Here is a 23,840-nt window from a genome sequence, read left to right on the forward strand (position 1 = left end):
AGCATTAGTGAACTTCCTGGCCGGGATATTGGTTCCCCTCCATTGTTAGTGCAGTCCATCCATCTTGTTCGGGTTATGACAACCCCAGAGGGGATTCCAATGATCCAAGAGCCTGAAACCCTGTCTCTGGCACCTGTTCCTCAGCCACTCATTCATCTGTGCTGTTCTCTTCCTGCCACGACACTGGGAAAGACTCAGACACCTCTTCCCTCTTCCTACCTGTGTCACTGGTGTCAGTGTGCACCATGAGTTCTGGCTGCTCACCCTCCACTTGCAATTAGTCTGACACAACCTGGGCCCTAGCAGCTGGGAGGCAACACACCATCCTGTGCCATGAAGTTTAGCTTTGTCCCCTGTTAAAGAAAATGGGTCAATCAGGCTCTGTTCAAGGATTTGTGAGGATTGTATTTCTCTGCCCACCTCTTGGCCTTCACATCCCAGTACAGTGTAATGATAACTGCGGAAGCTCCAGGCAACTAGTGGACAAGGTCATTCCGGCCCTCAGAGTTCCTCTCTATATACCACAATGAAGATACCCTGCTGTGATTTGCAGAGAGGATTGGCTATTTTGCCTTTATTGCTTTGTACATCATCCATGGGGCTTCACGGTAGCATAGCAGTTAGTGCGATGCTATTATAGCTTTGATTTCCTCCTGCAGTCCAAAACAAATGGCTAGCAGGCTAATTGGTCATTGTAAATTGTCCCATGAATAGGCTAGTGTTAAATCAGTGGCACAGCTCGAAGGGCCAGAAGGGCCTATTCCATGCTGTGTCTCTAAATAAATAAATACAAATAGTATGCTGGTGCCTATAGCACCTCAGACCCTTATTTATTTGTGAAATAATATAACATTATACATTGATACATCACAAAGAAGGCACTCCAGTGGCTCTGCTTTATTAGGTGTTTGAGGAGATTTGGTATGACAAAGACTTGCAAATTTCTACGGATGTATGGTCTTCCTAAAACTTTAAACTTATTTATTTTGAAATCAAATAAATTTCAATATTACATGCTATGCCTCTTACAGCGTAATTCAGAATAATGTTGTGGTGTGAGGTTTTGTTTACATTTTTGTGGAGTTGAAGGTAATCATCTTTCTTTCTAAAGAGGTAATGCATTGTTTTGGTGATGTGGTGCCTGTTACTTCTGTTGTAGAGTGACACTTGATATTGCTGTCGATCCATTGTTTTCTCAGTTCTGTTGCAGGTGAGAGATAGATACCGTTCCAGCTAACCCGCTGTCGCGTCGTGGTGTCAATAATATATGACTTGTGGTGTCAAGTCTATTCATAATCTGGAATCCACTGAAGTTTTCTGAACTGTAGTCCTGTCCATGCATAGTTTGTTCTCTCAACAGTTTGGACAATGAATTGATGTTGTTTTTGTCCCCTAATTTCCTTTTCTTTGAGCTTTTGTCTTTCTGCAGAGGATATATTTTGCTCAGTAGATTTGTACTTTCTGCCATGCGTTAGCTCAGCTGGTGATTTCACATTAATTTTAAATGATGTAAGTGTGGGTCTTTATGTTTATGTATTTGATGTGAACACTTGTCTGTATGAAACTCTATCCTCTTGGGTAGCATGAGGGTGAAATTGCAATAATGAGCCCAAATCACTTTGCAGACTCTCTCAGTTATCTAGTGATGAAGAGGATTCCATTGTCATACATCAGTTTCTTAGGAATTATTCGAGAAAATTATATCAGAACACTGTGGTTGCTAGAAGTATGGAAATAAAAAGAGATTGTAATGGCAAGTGAGGTACTATTTGAAGAGCTTCAATTAGAGTTTGAACTGCTTTGGAAACTGTGGCTGTCAAGTCTTTCATCCTGATGAATGGAAATTTGCAGCTAAAATTTGTTTCAACAATGAGGCATCATTCTTGGTTAAGTATGAAAAAATCAGCTCCCTTGATATAACATTGCTCAAATTGCTTTTATAGTGGATTCTGGTTAAGTGGGACACATCAAGATAGTACATTTGGTCCCAATTAAATGACTGTCCCAATTAGCTGAAGTTCTAAGGAAATAGTTAAAAATATATAAAAAAAGATAAACTACAGTTTAACTGAGTAAAAAATTACGTATTTAAATGAAATACAATGCAAGTTAGAACACTACCAATACTACTACAGTACTATAAAACTGAATTCTTAATAATTTTCAATGAAGGATACTGTGTTCTATTGATTGGCTGTAAATAAACAAAGCCAGTGTAGCGTAGATAATGGACTGCCTTCATACAATGCTTTTGACAATTGTATCCTCCAAATCTTCATTTTCCTTGTAACCTTCAGAATGATTGTTGATACCTTCAAATTCTTCATAGTTCTTAACTTTTTGAAGTAGTGAAATCATTTTGTTTTGACTCCCGGCTGTTTTTGGTATCTCCAAGCCTGAATGCTTGAAATACAATGAGCAAAACAGTTCTGAATTGCCTTACTGCTTATTTCTTGTCAACTATCAGTGACAAAAATCACTGCTGTTTGAACACGAGCACACACAGCTAACACTATTTAAAAACTGTTCGCTCTAAGCATAGTGTTTTAGCAGCCATACCGGTGCATGTATCTGATGCTAATTAGAAGCTGTTCTGCAACAGACTCCTGTCCCAATTAACCAGCATAGTGTCTCAAATAAATGAAGGGAATCCCATCTATTTTCTCGATTAGTTTTTGTTCTTTAAGAGTTGTTCCCAAATAGCAGCTGCTCCGATTAACTGGTGGCCCAATTAGATAAATCCACTGTATTCCCTAATGCCCAGTTGCCATCATGTCCTCTTTTTATTTCTATAGTTCTGAATGTTAATGCTATTTTCTGTGTTTTTCTAAATGGTAATCCATATACAGCTGAGCTAGATTTGGTTTCATTTATTTCTGTGTTAGAGGGGACTGAAAACTGGTTGTACCATAGAAAACAGAGCTTGGATAAATGGGTCCTTTTCAGGCTGGAAGGAAGTAACTAGCTGAATAATACAGGGATCAGTTCTTGTTCACTGTTTATATATATGACCTAGAGGAAAGAAAGGCAGAAGAATTCCAGATTTGCTGATGGTACAAAAATAGGTGGGAAGGGCATGTTGTAATCAGGAAATCATGATTCTGTAGTTTAAATAAGTGGGCAAATGACTGGCAAATAGCGTTTAATGTGGGGAAGTGTGAGGTCATGCACTTTGGTAAGAGAATTCCAAAGGCAGAGAGACTGCAAGAGTGTGAAGTACAGAAGGATCCAAGTGTTCTTGTGCACATATCACACAAAAAAAACAGCTCCAACAAGTAGTCAGGAAGCAAATGGCATTTTGGCTTGCATTTCTATGAAGAGTGAGTATAAAAGTAGAGAGGTTTTACTGCAATTGTTGATGCGGTCTCACAGAATACTATATGGACTTTTAGTCCCCTTACCTAAGAAAATGTATTGTATCATTGGCATCGTCCAAAGGAGTTTCACCAGGCTAATTCCCAAGATGACAAGGCTATCTCTAAAAAGAAGCTAAATAATTTGGGGCCTGTTTTCCTTTGAACTTAGAGGAATAAGGGGTGACCTTATTGAAACATATCATGAACCAAGGGGGCTTGATGGAGTAGATGTTGGGATGTTTACTCTAGTGTTAGAAACTCGAACATAATTACAGGTCCCTCCCAGATTATGAATGTCCAACCTGTGGACACCCCATGTATATGAATGAGAGTTTGGACACCAGTGGAATGGATTTGTCGAGTACCTTTGTCCATCTGGAAAAAACCAGGATTTACCATTGGCAAACTATTTTAATTACAATCCCCATTCCCATTCTGACATATCAGTCCATGGCCCCCTCTAATGCCACGATGAGGCCCCTCTCAGGTTGGAGGAGCAACACTTCATATTCCATATGGGTAGCCTCCAAGCTGATGGCATGAACATTTATTTCCCCAACCTCGAATAATTTTTCACCTTCCCCCTTCCCTCTTCTTCAATTCCCCACACTGACTCCCCTCTTCTAGTTTGTGCATCCTCCCCTCCCCCACCTTCTTATTCTGGCCTCTTTCCAGTCCTGATGAAGGGTCTTGGCCCAAATTAATAAAAATGTTTATTCATTTCCATTGATACTGCCTGACCTGTTGAATTCACCCAGCATTCTGTGTGTGCTTCTCTGGATTTGCCAGTTGCTGAGCGTTTGCACGCATCTTCTGCTGGGTGGGGCAGGGCGCTTTCACGTGCCTTCGCTCACCCCCCCCCCCCCCCGACCCTGACCCACCCCACCAACCTGCAACCCCACTACAAAGACCAAAGGTTGGGTTGAGACAGGCAGAACTGGGAACACTGAGCAGACCCACTCACTCTCTCACTGAGTCGGTGAGGCTTGTTGGCAATCATTCTTCCCTCACCTGTTCAATCTCCTGTTACAGCTGCTTCTGTGAGCCTCGCCCACACTGTTTTTCTTCATTTCTTACTAACGGCAGTTTGGCTTACAAACAGTTCTTTGAAACAGAACCTTGTACCAGATCAGGGGTCAGTCATTTAAAACTGAGTTACGTAGAAGTTTCTTCACACAGAGAGTGATGGATCTCTGAAATTCTCTGCCCCTGCAGGTGGTGGATGCTGGGTCAATAGAAGTATTTAAGTTGGAGGAAGATTCATATTGATAGATTAAGGGGTAGTAGAAATGCTGCAGAAGAGAAGACCAGCATAGGTCAGGCTGGACTGAAAGTGTGAACAGCCTTCTCCTCCTACTGTTTTCTTGTATTGTGTTATTTTGTTTCTTTTGGTTTCTCAGACCCAGAATGGAAGATCCCTCAGTTCTGTGACCTTTACACTGTCTGACTCGATCCCTTGAAGTTGTGGAATTTTGCCCGACAATCCAGGCAAACATTTTCTAATCTTAGAAACTTCACAAAATGCAAAGGGGCGCATCAGTGCTGGACATAAAGCTTTTCTGACTAATCCTGCCTTTAGATCCAGAGTCTTGCAGGCCACAGCTCTTCAAGTTCATATCCAGAAATTGTTTAAATGTAATGAGAGTTTCTACTTACACCACACTTTTAGGTAGCGAGTTCCTCACCCCTACCACCTTCTTTATGGGTTTCCTTGTGTTTCTTTAACCTTCCAATTACTTTAAAATGGGATTTTGCCTTCTCTGTTGAGGGAAGTAGATTCCTGCTTTTTACATTGTCCAGGTCCCTCATGATTTTATACAACTGAACTGTTCCATCAAAGTAAATCCCAGCATATTCCTTTCTTTTCTCATAGGTACAATATTCTTGGTAATTTTTTTGTAAATCCCCACCACATCCCCTGCTAGTATTAACACGTCTTTCCTGCAAAGTGGTAAGAATGTGGGATATAGTTCCTACTCTTACTTTACGCCTCAGCTATAAAAGGAGAGCATCCTTTGTACCTTTATTGACCTGTCATGGTACCACTGAAGAATTGACAACACATGCTCCAAGGAGCCTTTGTTCTTGTACACCACTAACATGCTCCTATTTATTGTATATTCCCTTGCCTTTCTGCACAGCCACTAACGCATTACCTCACACTTCTCCGGAAATTAATTCCACTTGCTATTTTTCTGACCGGACCAACTATATATTACTGCGTTCTAGAGCTATACACATGGTCAATTTTTTGTATCTGATGTTTTCCTGCACATTTACATTTTTCAATTTCAGGCAAGATCGTCTGATATCAACTGAATATGATTTATTACTGTACGTGCTCCTGTATCTAGTTTTAGCTTGAGCTTTGACAGTGGAGATGGATGCATGGAGAGAGCGCTCTGAGCACGTGGTAGAGCCTGTGCAGGGATCACATTGGAAGATGGTGAGGTGTGGGAAGACAGGAGGAGGTGGGAGGGGTGGAATGGGAAGGATTCGGTAGACAAGAAACATTAAGTTGTGGAAAAGTGTCTGTGGAAGGATAGTGAAGTAGAGGTAACTGAAGAGAAGGGTTAGAGGGGGAAGTCAGGTGAGTAGAAATAAGGTGGAAAGGGAGCTTAGGTGGAAAAGGTCAAGTTCGTTTAAGGGAGTAGATAATGAGCTGTATAGATGGGAGAAGGAAGAAGAGGAATAGATAAGGTGTGGAGAGGGGCAGGAAGAGGAAAATGAGTAGAAAGGGAGAGGGTAGAGCAAGATAAGGGAAAGGAGGGTGCATTGGACTGGGAAGTGAAGGAAAGGGAAAGGGGAGTACAGTGATTAGTGAATGCGGAGGGGATAGGAGAGAGAACTGAAATGGAGGAAGAAAGTGAGGGGTTGGAGCATGAAATGTGAAAGTGGAATAGAGCACGAAAAGGGATGGAAGGAGGGGTTGAGGAGAAAATGAGAGAATGAGGGAGGGGCTTAATGCTGAGAGAAGTGGAGGAGCAATTGGAGTGAGATAGGAGGGAAGGGAGATGGAAGTTTGCAATTCAGGTTTTGTTGGACAGATAATGGATCTGGAGAGTTACGATTTCAGAGGAAGCAAGCTTGAGGCAGAGTGAAGAAAATGGGAAAAGATGGAAGGAGGAGGAGAGAGCTTTGGCAAATTAGCCTTCATAAATCAGTATTGAGTACTCTGTGCAGTTCTGCTCACTTACCTGGGGAAAGACATCAATAAGATTGAAAGAGCACAGAGAAAGTTTACAAGGATATTGCTGAATCTTGAGGACCTGAGCTCTAGGGAAAGGTTAGGACTTTATTGCCTGGAGCTTGGAGAATGAGGGGAGATTTGATAGAGGTTTACAAGCTTATGAGGGGTATAGATAGGGTAAATGCAAGCAGGCTTTTTCCACTGAGTTTGGCTGAGACTAGAACTAGAGTTGTGCATTAAGGGTGAAAGGTGACATGTTTAAGTCAAGCATGAGAGGGAACTTCTTCACTTAGAGGGTGGGGAGTCTCTGGAATCAGCTATTGGTGGAGGTGGTGGATACAGGTTCAGTTTCAACATTTAAGAGACATTTGGATAGGTATGTGGATGGGAGGAGTATGGAGGCCAGTGGTCTGGGGACAAATTAATAGCTCAGCAAGGACAAGATGGGTCGAAGGACTGTTACTGTGCTGTAGTGTTCTGTGACTCTATGACATTGATCCCCAACCTGTTTTATGCCATGGAGCCTTACCATTAACAAGTAAGGAAGCCCTGTTCTATGACTTTTAAAAGGAAGGCTGATTGAGAAGAGAAGAAAGCTGGCACTTGACAGTAAAGACTATGATAACAGATGTTAGGGCCAATATGATTGTTAAGCAATTCATTTGGGGACTCCAATTCCTGGGCCAATGGCCTGAATGGTAAAGTATTAATGGAGGAAATGCCAGGTTGCCCTTGTACTACACACCTTTGCCAAGAACCCAAGTTAACTCCTGACAGACCTACTTCATCGACAGTCATTTTGGAATGTCTTATCCCTTCCTTAATCAAACAGGGACATGCCTGAATAAAGAAGACCAGCTTCTACTGAAGGGCAGAGCATTCTCCAGGAGCTGATCTCCAGTAACAAAACTACAGGAAATCAAGGAAATCTTTATTTTTACCCGAAGCAGCCAAAGGTTGAACTGAGATGTCCAATAGATATAGACATCAACAGCAAAGTACACATTAGCAAACGGAGGAATCAGAGTCCAGTCATGTTGTTTCATTAAGAATCCATACAGACAAATTCTGATTAGATTACCATACTTGAGACCATCCATAAAACTCCCGGTTTCAGTAGTGGTCAAGACAGGACAACTTTTAAGTTTGCCACTGTTTCAGAAAAATCACTGCAATTGGAGCAACTTGTCATAATATGCAACCAATCATTAGCCTGCAGCAATGGGTCGAGTGGAAACTCTTATCTGAAGGACCCATGAGACAAGACTTACTGTAGTAATCAGTTTATCAAAAACGTGACAGATCTATGTTGTCACACTGAGCACCATTTCAAATGCTACACAGATTAGACTGCCAACATCTTGACTTTTACTATTGTGGCAAAAGGAGATAATGAAAACTACAGACCATTGCTATTATTGCAGTCAAACACAGATGCAAGCTAGAGAATCCAAATTGTTGGTATCTGCATTGTTAGTTGCAGAGTGATGAAGAAAGAACCAACTAGGGACACCAGCCATTCCACTGAAGTATTCCACTTGGCTCTTGAGCACATACCATGAGTGATTTTTACTTACATTTACATTGACTTTTAACTGGGTCATTGGCACACAGATAAATGCAAGTAAATATGATACTCTATCTAGTTAGTTATCTGGATTTGTCTCTGGATTTTTATGCAATTATTGTCAACACAGACTTCCAATCAACACTCAATTATGAGTTGCATTCAAAGGAAGACAGCACATATTCCCTTTGCCTCTTGGGTGCTGTGAGGAAATCTGTTGCTGAGAGAATAAACGACACGAAAAAGCACATAATTTAAGTAACTATCAAAGGTATCATGTCCTGACACAGATAACTTTGCCCATAAACCAGAAAACTCACTTTACCCCGTAACAATTCCATGTCAGTGAGGGCAGGAAACTCATATTGTTGAACCGAAGGATTATCAATGTAAAAGGAATGGTTCCAGCCTACTCAACAACTAAAATGTAGTCTACTTAATATTTCAGTAACATTTGAGTAATATTGTAAATATATTGTTTGATTAAACATTTGTTTACATAATTCATTATGGGTTATATGTACAAAGTATGTGAATGGCATACACCATTACACCACAACATCATGTGTGAGAGCCTTACTAAAGTAAAATGAAGCATGCACAATTATACCCGGGCGCCCATTATTTTTTCTTTTGATTAGCTTCTGAAGTTACAAAACATAGCAGTGGCGACAAGGAAATTTTTAAATGAACCCCAGATATCTGGTTGAAGCACAACACTTTTTTTTTCTTTGGAAGGGGAGAGAGACAGTTGAATTTTTTAAAAAGGCAGAAGATGGACAAAGTTCACAGGTTCATACACAGTCAGTACTGATAATAAACAAATAAATAACAGAAATGTCTGGCTACTTTGGAAAAAATAAATGCATTTGATTGCATAACAGATAACTAGATGATATATACGGAATGAATTCAGCAGTATTTAGAAGCAGATGAAATAGCCAATGAAAAATGAGCGCCAGTTTTGCTGAGGGTAATAGTTTGCTTGGAAGTTTAAGTGCTCCAACCAAACCAGCTTAAATGAACTTTGCTGATATCATGAATGGAATGCAGGAACATTGTAATGTTGACTCAGGTTCACGGGTCCTGCAAGTGAGACAGGAAATGCACTGACTTCAAATTTAAGTATATTAATCATTTATTTACAAACAGTAAAGATTTGGCCAAACATTCATGTTCCCCAAGTTACAGACACAACAAAGCTGAATATTCAACAAACATATGTTCAACAAATAAACTTAGCTAAATGTGCACACAGAGCATACCTTCCCAATGACCATGTCCACCACTTGCCTTAAACCAAAGGGAGAAGAGACAGAACCTCCCACACATGGTCCCTATACTGTATACCCAGGATATTTGAAACTAGACACCAGGCAGCTAATGGGAAAAGCCGTTGCAGTTTCTAAACTAACCAATCACGATGGAAGCAACATTTGACAATCAGAATAAGGCATGTCCCCCCACTGGACAAACATTTAGAACCAAAACCATTGTTGATTGCAGAACGCTTTAGGTTTAATAAACAGAATCAAAAGGAAGGAGAGTCCATTTCAGCTTACAGGACTGAATTGAAGAGATTGTTGAAGATTGTCAGTTCAGTGACGGGCTTAAAGATGCACTGAGAGATCAGTTAGTTTGCGGAATCTTACAAGAAAGCGTTCAAAAATGGGTCCTAACTGAAGAACAATTCACCTTTAAAAGAGCAGTTGAAATCAATGGGAAGAACAGCAAGAGGCATAATTGAGTTGCAGTCAGGAATGAAGTGAGCGTGAACAAAATTGCAATGCTTAAACAGAAACCTGTCTGGCTGAACAAATTGTGTCACCTTTGTGGCAGGGGCTCACATACACCAGATCAGTTCAGGTTTTAAGGTGAAACACAGCTAATAAGACAAAGTAGGACACATACAAAGAGCAAAAGGAGCACTAATCTGCATGCTGTTGATGAAAACTCTGATAATGATGGGAGTGACACAGGACTGAGTAGCCTTGAGATTTACAATGAGAAAACTGACAAGAGATAAGCAATATGGCTTTCACCAGAAGTGAACACAAATTAATTAAAATGGAATTGGACACTGGCTCAGCTGTTTCAGTCATTCCACAACATGAGTTTTTACTGAAGACTGCAGATATCCAACTAAAAACTTCTACTAGAGAAAAGGTAACTCCTGTGGGATTGACGTATGTAATATTGAAATGCAAAGACCAACAAGCTACATTGGGCTTGTAAGGGGTAAAATGATAAGGGTCAGCATTGTGGGGCCATGATTGGCTGGGATATTTACAACTGGATTAGAGATCCATTCATCATTTGCATTCCTCATCCTCTGCAATAGAGTCAACCAAAAGTGAATTCAGAAAGGTACTGGATGATGCCACAGCAGAGTTCAAGGATGGCATTAAAACTCAAACATATCAAGGGTAAAATAATGTTAAATGAAAATACCACATCCAAGTTTTACAACACCTGTCCATTACCATCTATGATAAAGTAGCCAGTGAGCTAGATCGCATGGAGGCTGAAGGAATTTTTTCCAAGGTTGAGTGGGGTCCATAGTCCAGTGGTCCCAGTAGCCAAGAGTCTATCAGGATCTGTGATGATTTTAAGGCCACCATCAACCCAGTACTGAAAGTAGATCCATACTTTCTGCACAGAGTAGAGGATACCTTTGCAAACCTTCCTGGAGAGAAACACTTAAGCAAAGTGGACTTAGCTGAGACCTACTTAGAGATGGAGACGGAAGAAGAGTCTAAAGTGTTTCTCTGCATATACACTCAGAAAGGGCTTTATTGCTATAATAAGCTTAAATTTGGAGTAGCATCAGCACCTACTCTCTAACAGAAAGCTATGGCCCAGACACTCAAGGTTATCTGGATGTCATCATTGTTACCAGTGAGGATGACAAGAAACATCTCCAAATTTTCAAGACAATGTTAAAAAGATTGGAAGATTATGGGCTCAGAGCATAATACAACAAGTGTGAATTCTTTAAACCAGGCATCACCTACTCTGGTCACACCATTGATGCACTAGGACTACACAAGTGTGCTGAGAAAATTCAAGCAGTGGTGGATACCCCAAAGCCAAAGTGTGTGTCACTGTTGTGGTCCTTTTTAGGATTTGTCAATTACTATAACAGGTTCCTGCCCAATCTGGTGAATGTGCTCCACCCCTTGAGTTCATTACTACAGATTGGGAAGAAATGGCAATGGTCAAAGCAGTGTGAGGTGGCTTTCCAAAAGGCAAGTGTCAGACACTAATCACACATTTTGATCCACATTGTCAGAACATGCACCAGAGACTTTAGCTCCCCCACTTTTACCAGTGCCAGGATGAACTTACCCTTGACGGGGTTTGCCTTATGTGGGGATTGAGAGTTCTGCTATCCAAGCTGAGAGCTAAAATGTTGGAAGCACTGCAAGCCGGTCATTTAGACATGGCCAAAATGAAAGTGTTGGCGTGAAGCTTTGTCTGGTGGCCTTGGATGGATCAACAGATTGAGCAGCTTGCCATGCACTGTTTGAGATGCCAACAGCTCTAGAAGGTGCCAAGAGTAGTGCCTCTCCAACACTGGGTATGGCCTGCATCCCAATAACCTCCTGTACAGCCTCACACACTGCTCATGTGTTGAGAAGCCTCTTGTCAAGGACTGGTGTTCCAGAATATTTAATCAGTGACGATTGACCACAGTTTATTGCGGAACAGTTTCGGTCATTCCTGAAAATGAATGGAATAAGACATTTTACATCTGCACTGTACCACCCAGCTACAAGTGGCTTGGTGGAAAGATTTGTGCAGAGTCTAAAGAATGCCCTGCAAGCAATGTCAGTAGAACACACTGTACTGACACTGAATCAGAAGCTCCACCTTACGTATCGTAATGCAGCACACTCTGTTCCCGGGGCACTTGCTGTGTTCACACTTGGATCTCCTCAAGCTCAGTCTCAGAAGGAGTGTATAGTACAAACAGCTGAGACAAAACGAGGCCTCCTCAAACAAGGAGGTTCAATGTTTCACTCCTCGACAGGCAGTTCTGGTGAGGGGCTACAGAGGTGACCAAAGGGATTAAGGACAGAACTGGGCCCTCTCCTACACAGTGGAGATGTGTCAGATGTCATCTGGGGTTGGCACATCGATTAGTTGAGGAGAGCAGAGTCAATTGTTGGAAAAGTAAGGCGTCCAGAGCTGTTAGACGCACTTCCTGCAGTCCCAGAGTCAGTTCCCACATCCACCACAGAGGAGGCCTAACATTGTTTCACAGCCACAGTTCTCACCTGCCAAACAGAGTGACCCACACCCCCATTAAGAAAGACACAAGTTGAAAGTTCAAAGTACATTTAATGTATACATTATACACCCTTGAGAATCACCTCCTTACTGGCAGCCACCAAACAAAGAAACCTAAAAGAACCCATTTTAAAAAAAGACCCAGTGTTCAGAGAGAAATAAAAGCAAATCATGCAAGTAACAAAAGCAAGCAAATAGCATTCAGATCGGATGCTCAGGAAAGAGGTCCACAAGTCCTCAGTACAACACAGAGCCGAGCAAACATTGCAGAGTAACGGGCTGAACCGGCCCTCCGTCACCTTGGGCCTGACCTTTTCAATCTGGCCCAGCGCTTAAATCGTCATCCAAACATCGGGTTCAGTTGCTTCGAAACGCTATCACAAGAGTAAGAAATGCTCCACGGCAATTAAATCTTTATGCCTGAATGGGATCATTTAAAATTTGCTATGCTGTGGATATCAATGCGGTATTTGTATTATATAATATACTTTCCAGATTGAGTTGGAGTTTATAGCTAAGCAGGGAGGTGAGTAGTGTTTCTAATACTTGAGTAATATTGTATACATATTGTTTGATTAAGCATTCTTTGTTTACATAATCATTCTGGGTTGTATGTGCATGAAGTCCGTACATGTGAATGGCTTACGTCATTACGTCCCCATGTCATAAATGAGCTCCTTACTAAACAGAGTATAACCAAGTGCACACAGGGGCTCCCATGTCTTTCTTCCAATCAGTTTTTGGAGTTATGAAACATTACGTGAATGAACAATAAATTTACACCAGCAAGGACAACGATAATATGAGACACTCCATATTTCAGGAGTTTCCCTTGTCGTTCCATTCACCCCGCTCAATGGTGATGCCAGAATGAGTAAACAAAATATTTTAATGAACGTTAATCACAGATCAGGAACACCATTAATTATGAACAGATATTAAACCATGTACCATGCGTTGGCCCTATGGGATAGTCTTCCAGCTGGTATTTAAACTCTAGTATTAGATACTGCCATCATTTTCACCTGATTACAGATACACTGCTGGCAGATCACTTCCTTTCTTTTGGGTAGTCACAAGGGGTCATGGTGAATGCTGATGAGTAACTTCGGTATTGGAAGGACTGGCCGGCTCGTGCAATGTCTTGGGCTGAGGGGTTGCACTTACTTGGCTGTTGGGAATGTGGGGGAATTGCCTGAGAACCAGTTTTGGAGGGAAAGGTTAGGGAGGAGACTGTCCATGTAGCAGGGTGTGTGACTGCTGTAACCCGGTTTGCATAAGTCCCATCAAAACCTTTTGATCTTTGCCAATGAAGACAATCAATTCAGACATCTTGTTCTCTAATGGCTACATGGTGCTCCAAGACATTAACCTTCTTCTCTTACAGACCATCAATCTGGTACCAGGTAGCAGCAATTCATTCCTGGGTGGAGTAGTCTGAGACTCCACTGAGGCACAAAAACATTGCACAGGCTTCACCTCCACTTAAAAGTAAACAGATAGCCTGCTGAATCAGCTGCTGCCTTGTTCTTGAACATCCACCCTGCTTGGCACCAGGGTGCAGACCATTTCGCCTCAAGCTCCATAATAAAATAATCATTTACTGTATGTCACTAAGTGTATAACTAAATGATCCAGAGAAGCATAAAGACGATACAAAGAAAACATTTTGGAGGACTATGACTGCCATAGTTGCAGACATGCAGTATTTGTGTCTGGTTTGCTGTACAGTTAATACATATCCTAAATTACTAATATACTTAATTTTTTTCTGAAAATAATCTTTTTATTGGTATGAATTAATACATACAACTTACTGAAGCATTGTCTTCTCTTCCTGCTCCCTCGTTAGTTATCAAAGCATTTTATATTTATCTTATTTGTTTCAGATTGCGAATTCTAAGAGTTTTCAGAAGGCTTTGTATTAATATTAGTATTAACATTTATTCAATATACAGCCATAAAAACAGAATTTTCAGCAGGTTCATCAACACCAGTGTAAAGAGAAACAAGTTACTATTTCAGGTTGAAGACCTGGTCATCACCTGTCCTCCATATCCCAGTTCTGACAAAGGGATTTCAGTCTGTTTTATTGTCACAGATGCTGACTAACCTGCTGAATGCTTCGAACACATTTTGTTTTTACTTCAGATTTCCAGTACAAATAGTTTTTGGATTTTCTTTCAAATCATTGTTTATGATTAGTCTGTTAGGTAACGTGGCATGATGTGTTTTATTTTCAGAAAAATAATGAACATTATTCCAATAATTCATCAGATCTTTATAAAGGTATAAAGATCTTTATATAAATATTATAGAAGTAATCTGTATAGATTAGTAGGTAAGTATCAAGAAACTGGAAAAATCAATTCTTTTATTGCATTGCTGGGGATGCTTCTGAAGTTTATTGTAATTATGAGTATTTTTTTCTCTCATAAAGTACAATTTAGAAAAAGGTTATAAGTTATTTTATTGCAATTTTAGTTCCTTGAGTGGAGTAAAGGAGATATAGTATTCTACCATTTGTCACAAATTGAAGCTGAGGTTGTCCTCTCCGCCTCTTCGTGATTCCTAAGCAAACATTAATGATTTATGGTGAAATAATGAGCACAGAAGTTTCAGCTGGCATTTGTTAAAAAATTCAATAAAGTCTCTTGTGTTGACTTTAAAGTAAAGGACAGCTTTGTTTCAACAAAGTTTGATTAATTCAATTGTTGAATGTTCAAAATTAATTTGAACATGCAAATTAATTTACTCCCTGCAAAAAAAGATTCTTCCCATTATTCCTTTTTACAACTCATTCTTTTATCCAAATGATAATATAAAATTTAAAAAAAACATTAGTAATTACTTCAAATAAAGAGCAAAGAAAAGCTTAACTCCAATTCATTTGATTGGTAATACAAACATCAATCTGCACTTCTCTAATTGTTAAAGTAGCAAATAACAGGCACTTCACAATGGAAGTAAAGGGGGAACATACCACTCCATGGAGGGAATAATTTTCAGAAGACTGATATGAGATTTTCAAGAGGTGGAAGTTGAGAAGGTGAAATTTCGGAAGATAGTCCGCAAGAATAAGGTGAAGAAAGCAGTACGAACCTTGATAGGACAAAAGGAAATAATCAGGAGGAAAAATCCTGCTTGTTATCCAGGTCTTGGTGTGGGCTGACTTGGACTGCTTCATTTCTGGAAGAATCGTGAGAGCATCTGTTATCCCATTCTTGATGTAATTAGAAAGGGATGAACTCTGTAGAAGCATTTGTGAATGGTTGGCGGAAGGATTCTATTGAGAGGCCCTTGTGTAAAGTTTAGAGACAGAGAGTTAGCCTCTGATGAACATGATGAAACAGGGCTAGTCAGAGAATTAGAGTGCGATTTAGGACTCAAGAGGTTTGAACTAAACCATAGGAAGATATTTAAATATCGTTGAGTAATTTAAAATTGAGTGTGTTGGTGGAGAGTGAGCTAACATATATCATTTAGGCCCATGAATAATAAGCGACTGGAACTAAACTAGATATAGGAAGCAAATCGTTAACACAAGAGATTCCGCAGATGCTGGAAATCTCAGAGTCCAGAGACCCTTCATCAGGAATGGAAAGGAAAGAACCAGAAAACAGAATCATTGATAAAGAGATACATGGAGAAAAAAATAAAATCAAACATTCAATCAACAATTGTGTGCAATAAATATAGTACAGCAAAATAAATTTGAACATAGGAATTAGATTAGATCTAGATTTAATAATTAGAATTAGATCTCAAATTGGTCATCGGATAACAAAGGAAGGTGATTGCAATGCAACTTTAATGTTTACAAGAAGTAAACTGAAAAGGAGTTTATTATTATTATTATTATTATCTCAGCTCCCTTAGTATTGAGGATAGAAATGAGAGGAATTACAACCAAATGAGTAATGTATTACGTTCAATATGGGGGATTGAACATTATAGACTTATCACAATGGTGCTGTAATTTTACGAATTGAAGGGTGTGTTTGTCGTTACTGTAAAAGACCTGTAATTCTTCACATTCCTTACAGGACATCTCATGCCAGGTCAAAATCGGAGCTCGCTGATACAGCTGCTCAAAAAGCTCAGGATGAGGCGCAGCTTGCCAGGATCACTGCCAAAGAGTTCTCACCGTCCACACAACAACCAGGCAATGGTCAGTATATTAATGGTGCTTGGCTTAACTAATGGTCTGTTAGCTATTATCTATGGCAATGAGAATGGATGTCAGATTCAGGCAAACTCTTTTCAAGCAATGCAAATCTTAGTGCTCAAAGGTTGGTTCAGTAACATAGGTGGGATTTCGTGAATAGTGTCAAGAAAACCGTATGACATGCTAATGCCTCATATGGGAAGCCTGTTTTAACATTTTATAAAAAGTATACCTTGATTTTGTAATAACACTTCATTCCTCAGAGAAGGTAACATTCATTTTGCATTCAAGATATTTATATTCTTAAAAAGCAGCCATGTTGATATGAACTAATTTGTTAATCGTTAGTTGAAATTTGCAGCCCTATAGAAGAAATGTAGAAAAAAAAACATACATGAAAAAGTGTCACCTGTGCCTCGTCTATAGCATTCCCTTTTCCATGTTAGTGGGTTCAAATCCTATTCAGGGACTCAAGTTCAAAAAGTTGGACCCAGAATTCAGTTCTGAGGGACTGCTATACTGTCTATGATGCTATCTTTAAAATGAAATGTCAAAGCAAGGCCTCACGTGTTCTCAGATGGACAAAGATGTTGCCATGGCAATATTTGAAAGAAGACCAGGTGAACTGGTCAATTTTTCTCCCTCAGCCTCTATCAGAGAAGCAGATTATCTGGTCAATATCACATTGCTATTTATGTGACCTTATTGAGCGTAAAATGGCTGTACATTTCCTATATTATAGTGTCTAACCTTTTTTGCTGTTAATATTTGGAATGTACCATTAAAAATGTCACATTAACGCAACACTTGATGACTTTTTATCTTTTCATGTTTGACATTGCTGTTACTGTGTGGTGAAGTCGACCTTCGGAAAATTGATTGTTTATTGCTAGAACGTGATCATTTGTTGCGGAGTTGAATATGAAAGCATAGAGGTTATGCCTCAGTAACGTTTGGCATTGATGAGATCACACAAGATTCTGTGTACAATATTGGTCTTATAAACTTTTCCTGGGTTTCCAGCCGGGTACAGGTATTGATTTTAACAATTTTAACTCTATATCGAGGTTAAAATCGATACCTGCACCTGGTTGGAAGCCTGAGAAGACTTTATTTGTCATAAATGCCGGGAAAGAACTAGATTATTTTTTCAGTATTGGTCTTATTTACTGAAGGTTGTATATGCACTGGAAATGTTACAAAGGAGATTTGTTTCACTAATAAGTAAAAAGGTCAATTTGTCTTGGATAGGCGAGCCTTGTAGTTGCTAGAGATCACAAGCATGAGAAGTAACTTGATTCAAACATTAAAGAACCTGAGAGCCCTAACCTAATGGATGTGGATAGGATCTTCCCCCTTGTATGCAAGTTTGGAACAAGGGGTCACCATTTAAAAGTAGAACATAGAATACAGAAAACAGCACAGAAACAGGCACTTCAGCCCATGATGTTGTGCCAAACTAATGAAGCTAATGACATCTAACTAAACTAATCCCTGCTGTCTGCACCTTTTCCCTATCCCTCCATTCACTGTGTATCCGTGTGCCATTTAAACTCTGACATCATATCTGCATCCTTAACTGTGCCTTCCAGACACCCGCCATTTGCTGTAATAAAACATGCTCTGCTCATTTCCTTTGAACTTTCACCTCTCACCTTAAAGCAATTAGACATTTTGACACTGGGAAAAGGGCACTGGATATCTATCTATGTCTCCTCTTAGCCCCTATCACTCCAGAGAAAACAACCCTTGATTGTCCAATCTCTCCTATCGCGCATGCCCGCTAATCTAGGCAGCGGAATGTGTGGCTAATTGAAGCAGCAGTACTGAATTCGGAAAGGACACCTTTCCCAACGGATTTGGCTAAAGTGTATAAAGTATTAATCTTAAACACATCTGCAGATGCTGGAAATCCAGAACAACACACATAAAATGCTGGAGGATCTCAATAGGTCTGCCAGAATCTATGGAAATGAATAAACAGTTAACATTTCCAGCCACAGCCCTTTATGAGGACTGGAAAGCAAGGGGGAAGATGCCAGATTAGAAGGTTGGGGAGGGGAAGGAGGAGAAGCCATAAAGGTGATAGGTGAAGGCAAGTGAGTGGGGGAGAGGGAGGGGGATGAAGTAAGTTTCTGGATAGTTGGAAGAGGGGAAAGGGGAAGGGAGGAAATTAGCAGAAGTTGGAGAAATTGATGTTCATGCCATCAGGTTGGACGCTACCTGGATGGACTATGAGGTGTTGCTCCTCTACCCTGAGAGTGGACTCATTGTGCCAGAAGAGGAGACCAGCATATCAGAACAGGAATGGGGATAGGAATTAAAATGACTGACAAAGCAGTCTCACAATCTAGATATTACCAATGGAGAGGAGGCCGCGTCGGGAGCACCACTGGATACGATAGGTGACCCCAACAGATTTGCAGGTGAGGTGTTGCCTCACCTGGAAGGACTGTGTGGGACCATGAATGGAGGTGAGGGAGGAGGTGAATAGGCAGGTGCAGGGATAAATCCCAGGAGGGAGATTAATGGGGAAGGATGAATGGACAAAGGAATCACGGAATGAGTGAAACCCTGTGGGAAGTAGAAAGTGGGGGAGGGAGGGAGAAGGTAAAGATGTGCTTGGTGGTAGGGTCCCATTGAAGATGGTGGAAGTTGTGGAGAATGATGTGTTGGATGTAGAGGCTCATGGAGTGGTAACTGAGGACAAGAAGTACTTTTAATCTCTATAAGAGGAGGTATTAATAAAGTCCTGGTAGATCTCTCCTACACCCTCTCCGAACTCCCCAGATCCAGAGCTTCATAAATCTGCAACATAAATCCCTGAGTCTCAAAGTCATTGCCTCAGCCAGTAAAGGCAGCATGTAATATACCCTCTCTACTACCCTATCAACTCGCTATGGACTTGGACTCCAAGAACCCTCTGTATATTAGTGCTTCTAATGGTCCTGCATTGGATCTCCCAATGTTCAGCACTTCACACTCGACCGGACTACATTCAATCTAATTTTTCTGCGTCCATATCTGCAAATGCGCTATATCTTGCTGCATCCCATGGCAATGTTTTACACTGTCCACAACACCACCAATCTTTATACCATCAGCCAAATTACTAACTCACCCATCTAGATGCATCACAAATAGCAGAGTTCCCAGTATGGAACATCACTAGTCAAGGACCTCCAGCCAGAATATGACCTATTGACTGCTATGAGCAAGCAAATTCTGAATCCAAATGGCCAAGTCACCATGCATCCCAGATAGAGAAAAGAAAAAATATTTTCTCTGAGCGTTATAATTCTTTGGAACTTTATTCCTTAAAGGGCAGTGGAAAAATTTTTTTTTTTAATTTTTGAGGGTGAAGTACTAGATTAATAAGGAAGGAGACAAAATGTTACCATGGACAGATGGAATTGTGAGTTGAGATGACAATCAAGTCAGCCGTGGTCCTACTAAAAGGAGGACAAGGCTCAAGGAACTGAATGGTTGAACCCTGCTCCTAATTCATATGATGGATTATAAAAATGTGATTGTTGGAAACCTGAAAAATGTACTCATCTTGTCGGGTAGTCTCTGCACATTCTTGGTGCTTTAGTTTGGAAATGTAGTCAAATACTTTAAATAAGTAGTTAAATCATAATTACATACCATATCCAACCCATAAGCTATTTTATAATACATATAATCATTGAACTATTTCATTTCCTTTCTCATCTACTTCTGTATTTTCATTTTAACTCCTCCTCCTCCTGTTTATTTCCTTTAAGTTCTGTTTCCTTTTTTGTTTTTGTCACCCCCTTCTCTCCTCTTGTTTCCTTATACTTTTCTTGACAAAGGTACTTGGATATTTACTAGAAATTGCATGATGCTAACATGTTTGTGGACCTAATTAGCGCAATAAAATCAGCCAAGATAGTCATGCTTATGGAACTGAATGTATCTCTTAAGCAAACAATAAAAGTCAATAAACTTCTTCATGGTGCTCTTTAAATTTGGTTACTGTTGATGCAACCTACAAAATTAGAATAAGTAACTTTCAAGTCATGTTGACGCAGTATTTACTCCTCTGTGACATTACCTAGATAAATACATGGCATTTGTTTCCAGAATTAGAATCTGAAATTAGTAAAGTTACTCCTCTTCAGTTTATTCAGCAAAGGAATGGGTATAACTTGCACTTTGATAACATGAATGCAAAAACAACTCTGTAATCCAGTAACAATGACCAAATGAAAAATGCTCCATCGCTTTGTTCAGTGCAAGAGTTCTAGGTATTTCTTATGTGATCGTTTGCCAAATATTTCACAGCATTTTTCCCTCTAAGTTCTTGTTAACATGAGTCACATATGCATTTACAATATTCTTCTTGTGTTTCTCATAAATTCCATTGTCGATAACATTTTCCACATGTCTGTTATCAATCAAAATATCAACAGATTCTTCCTTGACATTCTTGAACATGAACACATTCTTAAAATATTCTTACATTTACAAACAGATAGACTGAATTTTCTTGGAAAATGCCAGAAGTTCAGTAAATGTCAGGAAATTGCTGTTTGGTTCAAAGCAGCTTTGCTAGAAATACTAGGAATAGTTGTTAGCCTGTAAGGCCACTTGAGTTTGCATCAATTTCTTCTTTAATACTTCACTGGTAATTAAATGGCTAAGATAAAAACATACAGATTGTAGTCCTGAGTATATTTAATAACTCAGCATCACAGTTCTCAGGGACAGAAAATTCCAAACCCTTTAAGAGAAGAAATTCCCCAATTCAATCTTAAGTGGCCTAGTTCTTATCTATAAGCTATGTCCCCTAGGTTTAGATTCACCCTCTGCAGAGAAAACATCCTCTCAGCCTCTGTCTGTGTCAGGTCCCCTTGGAATCTCATGTGTTTCAATAAGTTCACCTGCCATTCACTTTCTCTCATCTTTCAAGAATTGACTGATTGATGATCTATTCAAGGCACACCCAGCCAATATGTAAACACCCACGGCCAGAAGGTCCAAGACATCATTGTAAGGTTGCAAGCTTCAAAATTTTATGAACAGTTGTAAATTACTCCTTGTATTTTAATTCATCATTAGAAACATATTTCAATAACATAATCCATAAAACAGTTTTTCTTCTGAAGCTGGAATTCCATTTAAATTCTATAGAAACCCATGGCAGACAAAATGAATCCTGCAAATTGGTATTAGTATTGGAACTGGGGCGCCACATTAGCGTAGCAGTCAGTGGAAAACTTTACAGCCTGGGGCTTCAGAGTTCAGAGTGCAATTCTGGCATTCTCTGTAAGAAATTCTGTACATTCCTCATGTGGGCATGTGAGTTTCCTCCAGTTGCTCTGGTTTTCTCCCACAGTCAAAAGACGTACTGGTTGGTAGGTTAATTGGTCATTATGGATTGTTCTGGGATTAGGCTAGGGTTAAAATTGGTGGGTCGCTGGGCAGCATGGTTCAGTGGGCCAGAAGAGCCTAATATCGTAAGTGCATAAAGAACATAAGAAATAGGAGCAGGAGTCGGCCATCTGGCCCATCGAGCCTGCTCCGCCATTCAATAAGATCATGGCTGATCTGACCATGGGCTCATCGCCATCTACCTGCCTTTTCACTATAACCCTTAATTCGCCTACTATGCAAAAATCTATCCAGCCTTGTCTTAAATATATTCACTGAGGCAGCCTGCTCTGCTTCAATGGGCAGAGAATTCCACAGATTCACCACTCTTTGGGAAAAGCAGTTCCTCCCATCTCTATCCTAAATCTACTCCCCTAAATTTTGAAGCTATACCCTCTAGTTCTAGTCTGACCTACCAATGGAAACAACTTTCCTGCCTCTATCTTATCTATCCCTTTCAGAATTTAATATGTTTCTATAAGATCTCCTCTCATTCTTCTGAATTCCAGTGAGTACAGTCCCAGGTGACTCAATCTCTCCTCATAGTCTAGCCTCCTCATCTCTGGAATCAACCTAGTGAACCTCCTCTGCACCACCTTCAAAGCCAGTATATCCTTCCTCAAGTAAGGAGACCAGAACTGCACACAGAACTCCAGGTGTGGCCTTACCAGTACCCTGTATAGTTGCAGCATGACCCTGCTCTTAAGTTCAATCCCTCCAGCAATGATGACCAGTCCTGTGCTGTATCTCTAAAGACATACATACATACATATATACATACATACATACATACATATATAAATAAATAAATAAATAAATAAGTCATTGGGAAAGTCCATTATTATTGCCTAATAGATCAAATGCTAATTCATATTTGAACTTTTACTGGTCATTATCGTTTTATTGTTGAGACATTTAACAATGCTTAAGGATTAATTTAACCTCCATTATTTGTGGCATCATTGGAATGTTTAAGGAGAACATTAATTATATCATGCTGGGATTATTCCAGTTTTTTTCTACATATACATGAATTAAATATTAGCATAATTGATCTTACCAAATTGGAAGTAACTTTGCCAGCTAGTGATAACCCTTGAAATATCGCTGATAATGAAATGAAACAAATAAGGCCAACCACCATTTCTTCTTTACCCATTTGTTGTCCTCCATTAAACAATAGCATAGTTTACCATCTAAAGAGCACTATCTTCAGGAAAATTCCATGGCATTTTTCAAGGTTTATGACATAATTTGCAATGCTGTTTCACACGCTATATTACAACAAAAAATATTCATAGCTTTTCTGAACTGTCTTCTTTCTTAATCAAATACAGGTTTACCTAAGTATTTTCAAATATTTAATGTTATCTTTTATTTTAAAAAAACAATAAATCCAAATAAAAGGATTATAAAGTAAAACAAATTTTTACGCTAATCTTTAAGGATGTGACATCTTAAACTTGGAAAAAAATAACATACTTGTTAGAGAAAAACACTTTCAAAGCTTGCAACCCAACACAGAGTGAAAAACCCCATGGCCTTAATGTCATGTTGTGAAACTAATACTAAGCTGGAGAATTGTGCTTTATCTTCAGTTACTCAATTCAAATCATTCTTTTTCTAGTTGCCAAAAACCTTAAACATGAAGTTGCAACATTTTAAAATAATAATTCAGAATTCATAAATTAAAAGCTCCATTTTTGAAGATGGTGTATAAACAATTTTTATTACAACCACATGCTCAAGATTGGAATTCCAATCATCCATGGCATCTATTTCCTAAATAACTACTCTAAAATAGCATATGCAATAATGCTGGAGGAACTCAGCAGGTCAGGCCATGGAAATGAGCTAACAGTTGATGCT

The 23,840-nt window shown here is 39.7% G+C and overlaps 1 protein-coding gene across 1 annotated transcript in view; it reads left to right on the forward strand.

The window, feature by feature from the left end:
• Positions 1 to 23,840, forward strand: part of jph3b (junctophilin 3b) — a 143,814-nt gene that overhangs the window by 94,139 nt on the left and 25,835 nt on the right. Inside the window, exon 3 of the mRNA XM_073070161.1 lies at positions 16,453 to 16,577. Within this exon, the coding sequence (XP_072926262.1) occupies positions 16,453 to 16,577 (125 nt within the window). The remainder of the gene's footprint in view (positions 1 to 16,452; positions 16,578 to 23,840) is intronic.

Source organism: Hemitrygon akajei, chromosome 17 (genome assembly GCF_048418815.1).
Source record: "Hemitrygon akajei chromosome 17, sHemAka1.3, whole genome shotgun sequence".
Taxonomy (NCBI): Eukaryota; Metazoa; Chordata; class Chondrichthyes; order Myliobatiformes; family Dasyatidae; genus Hemitrygon; species Hemitrygon akajei.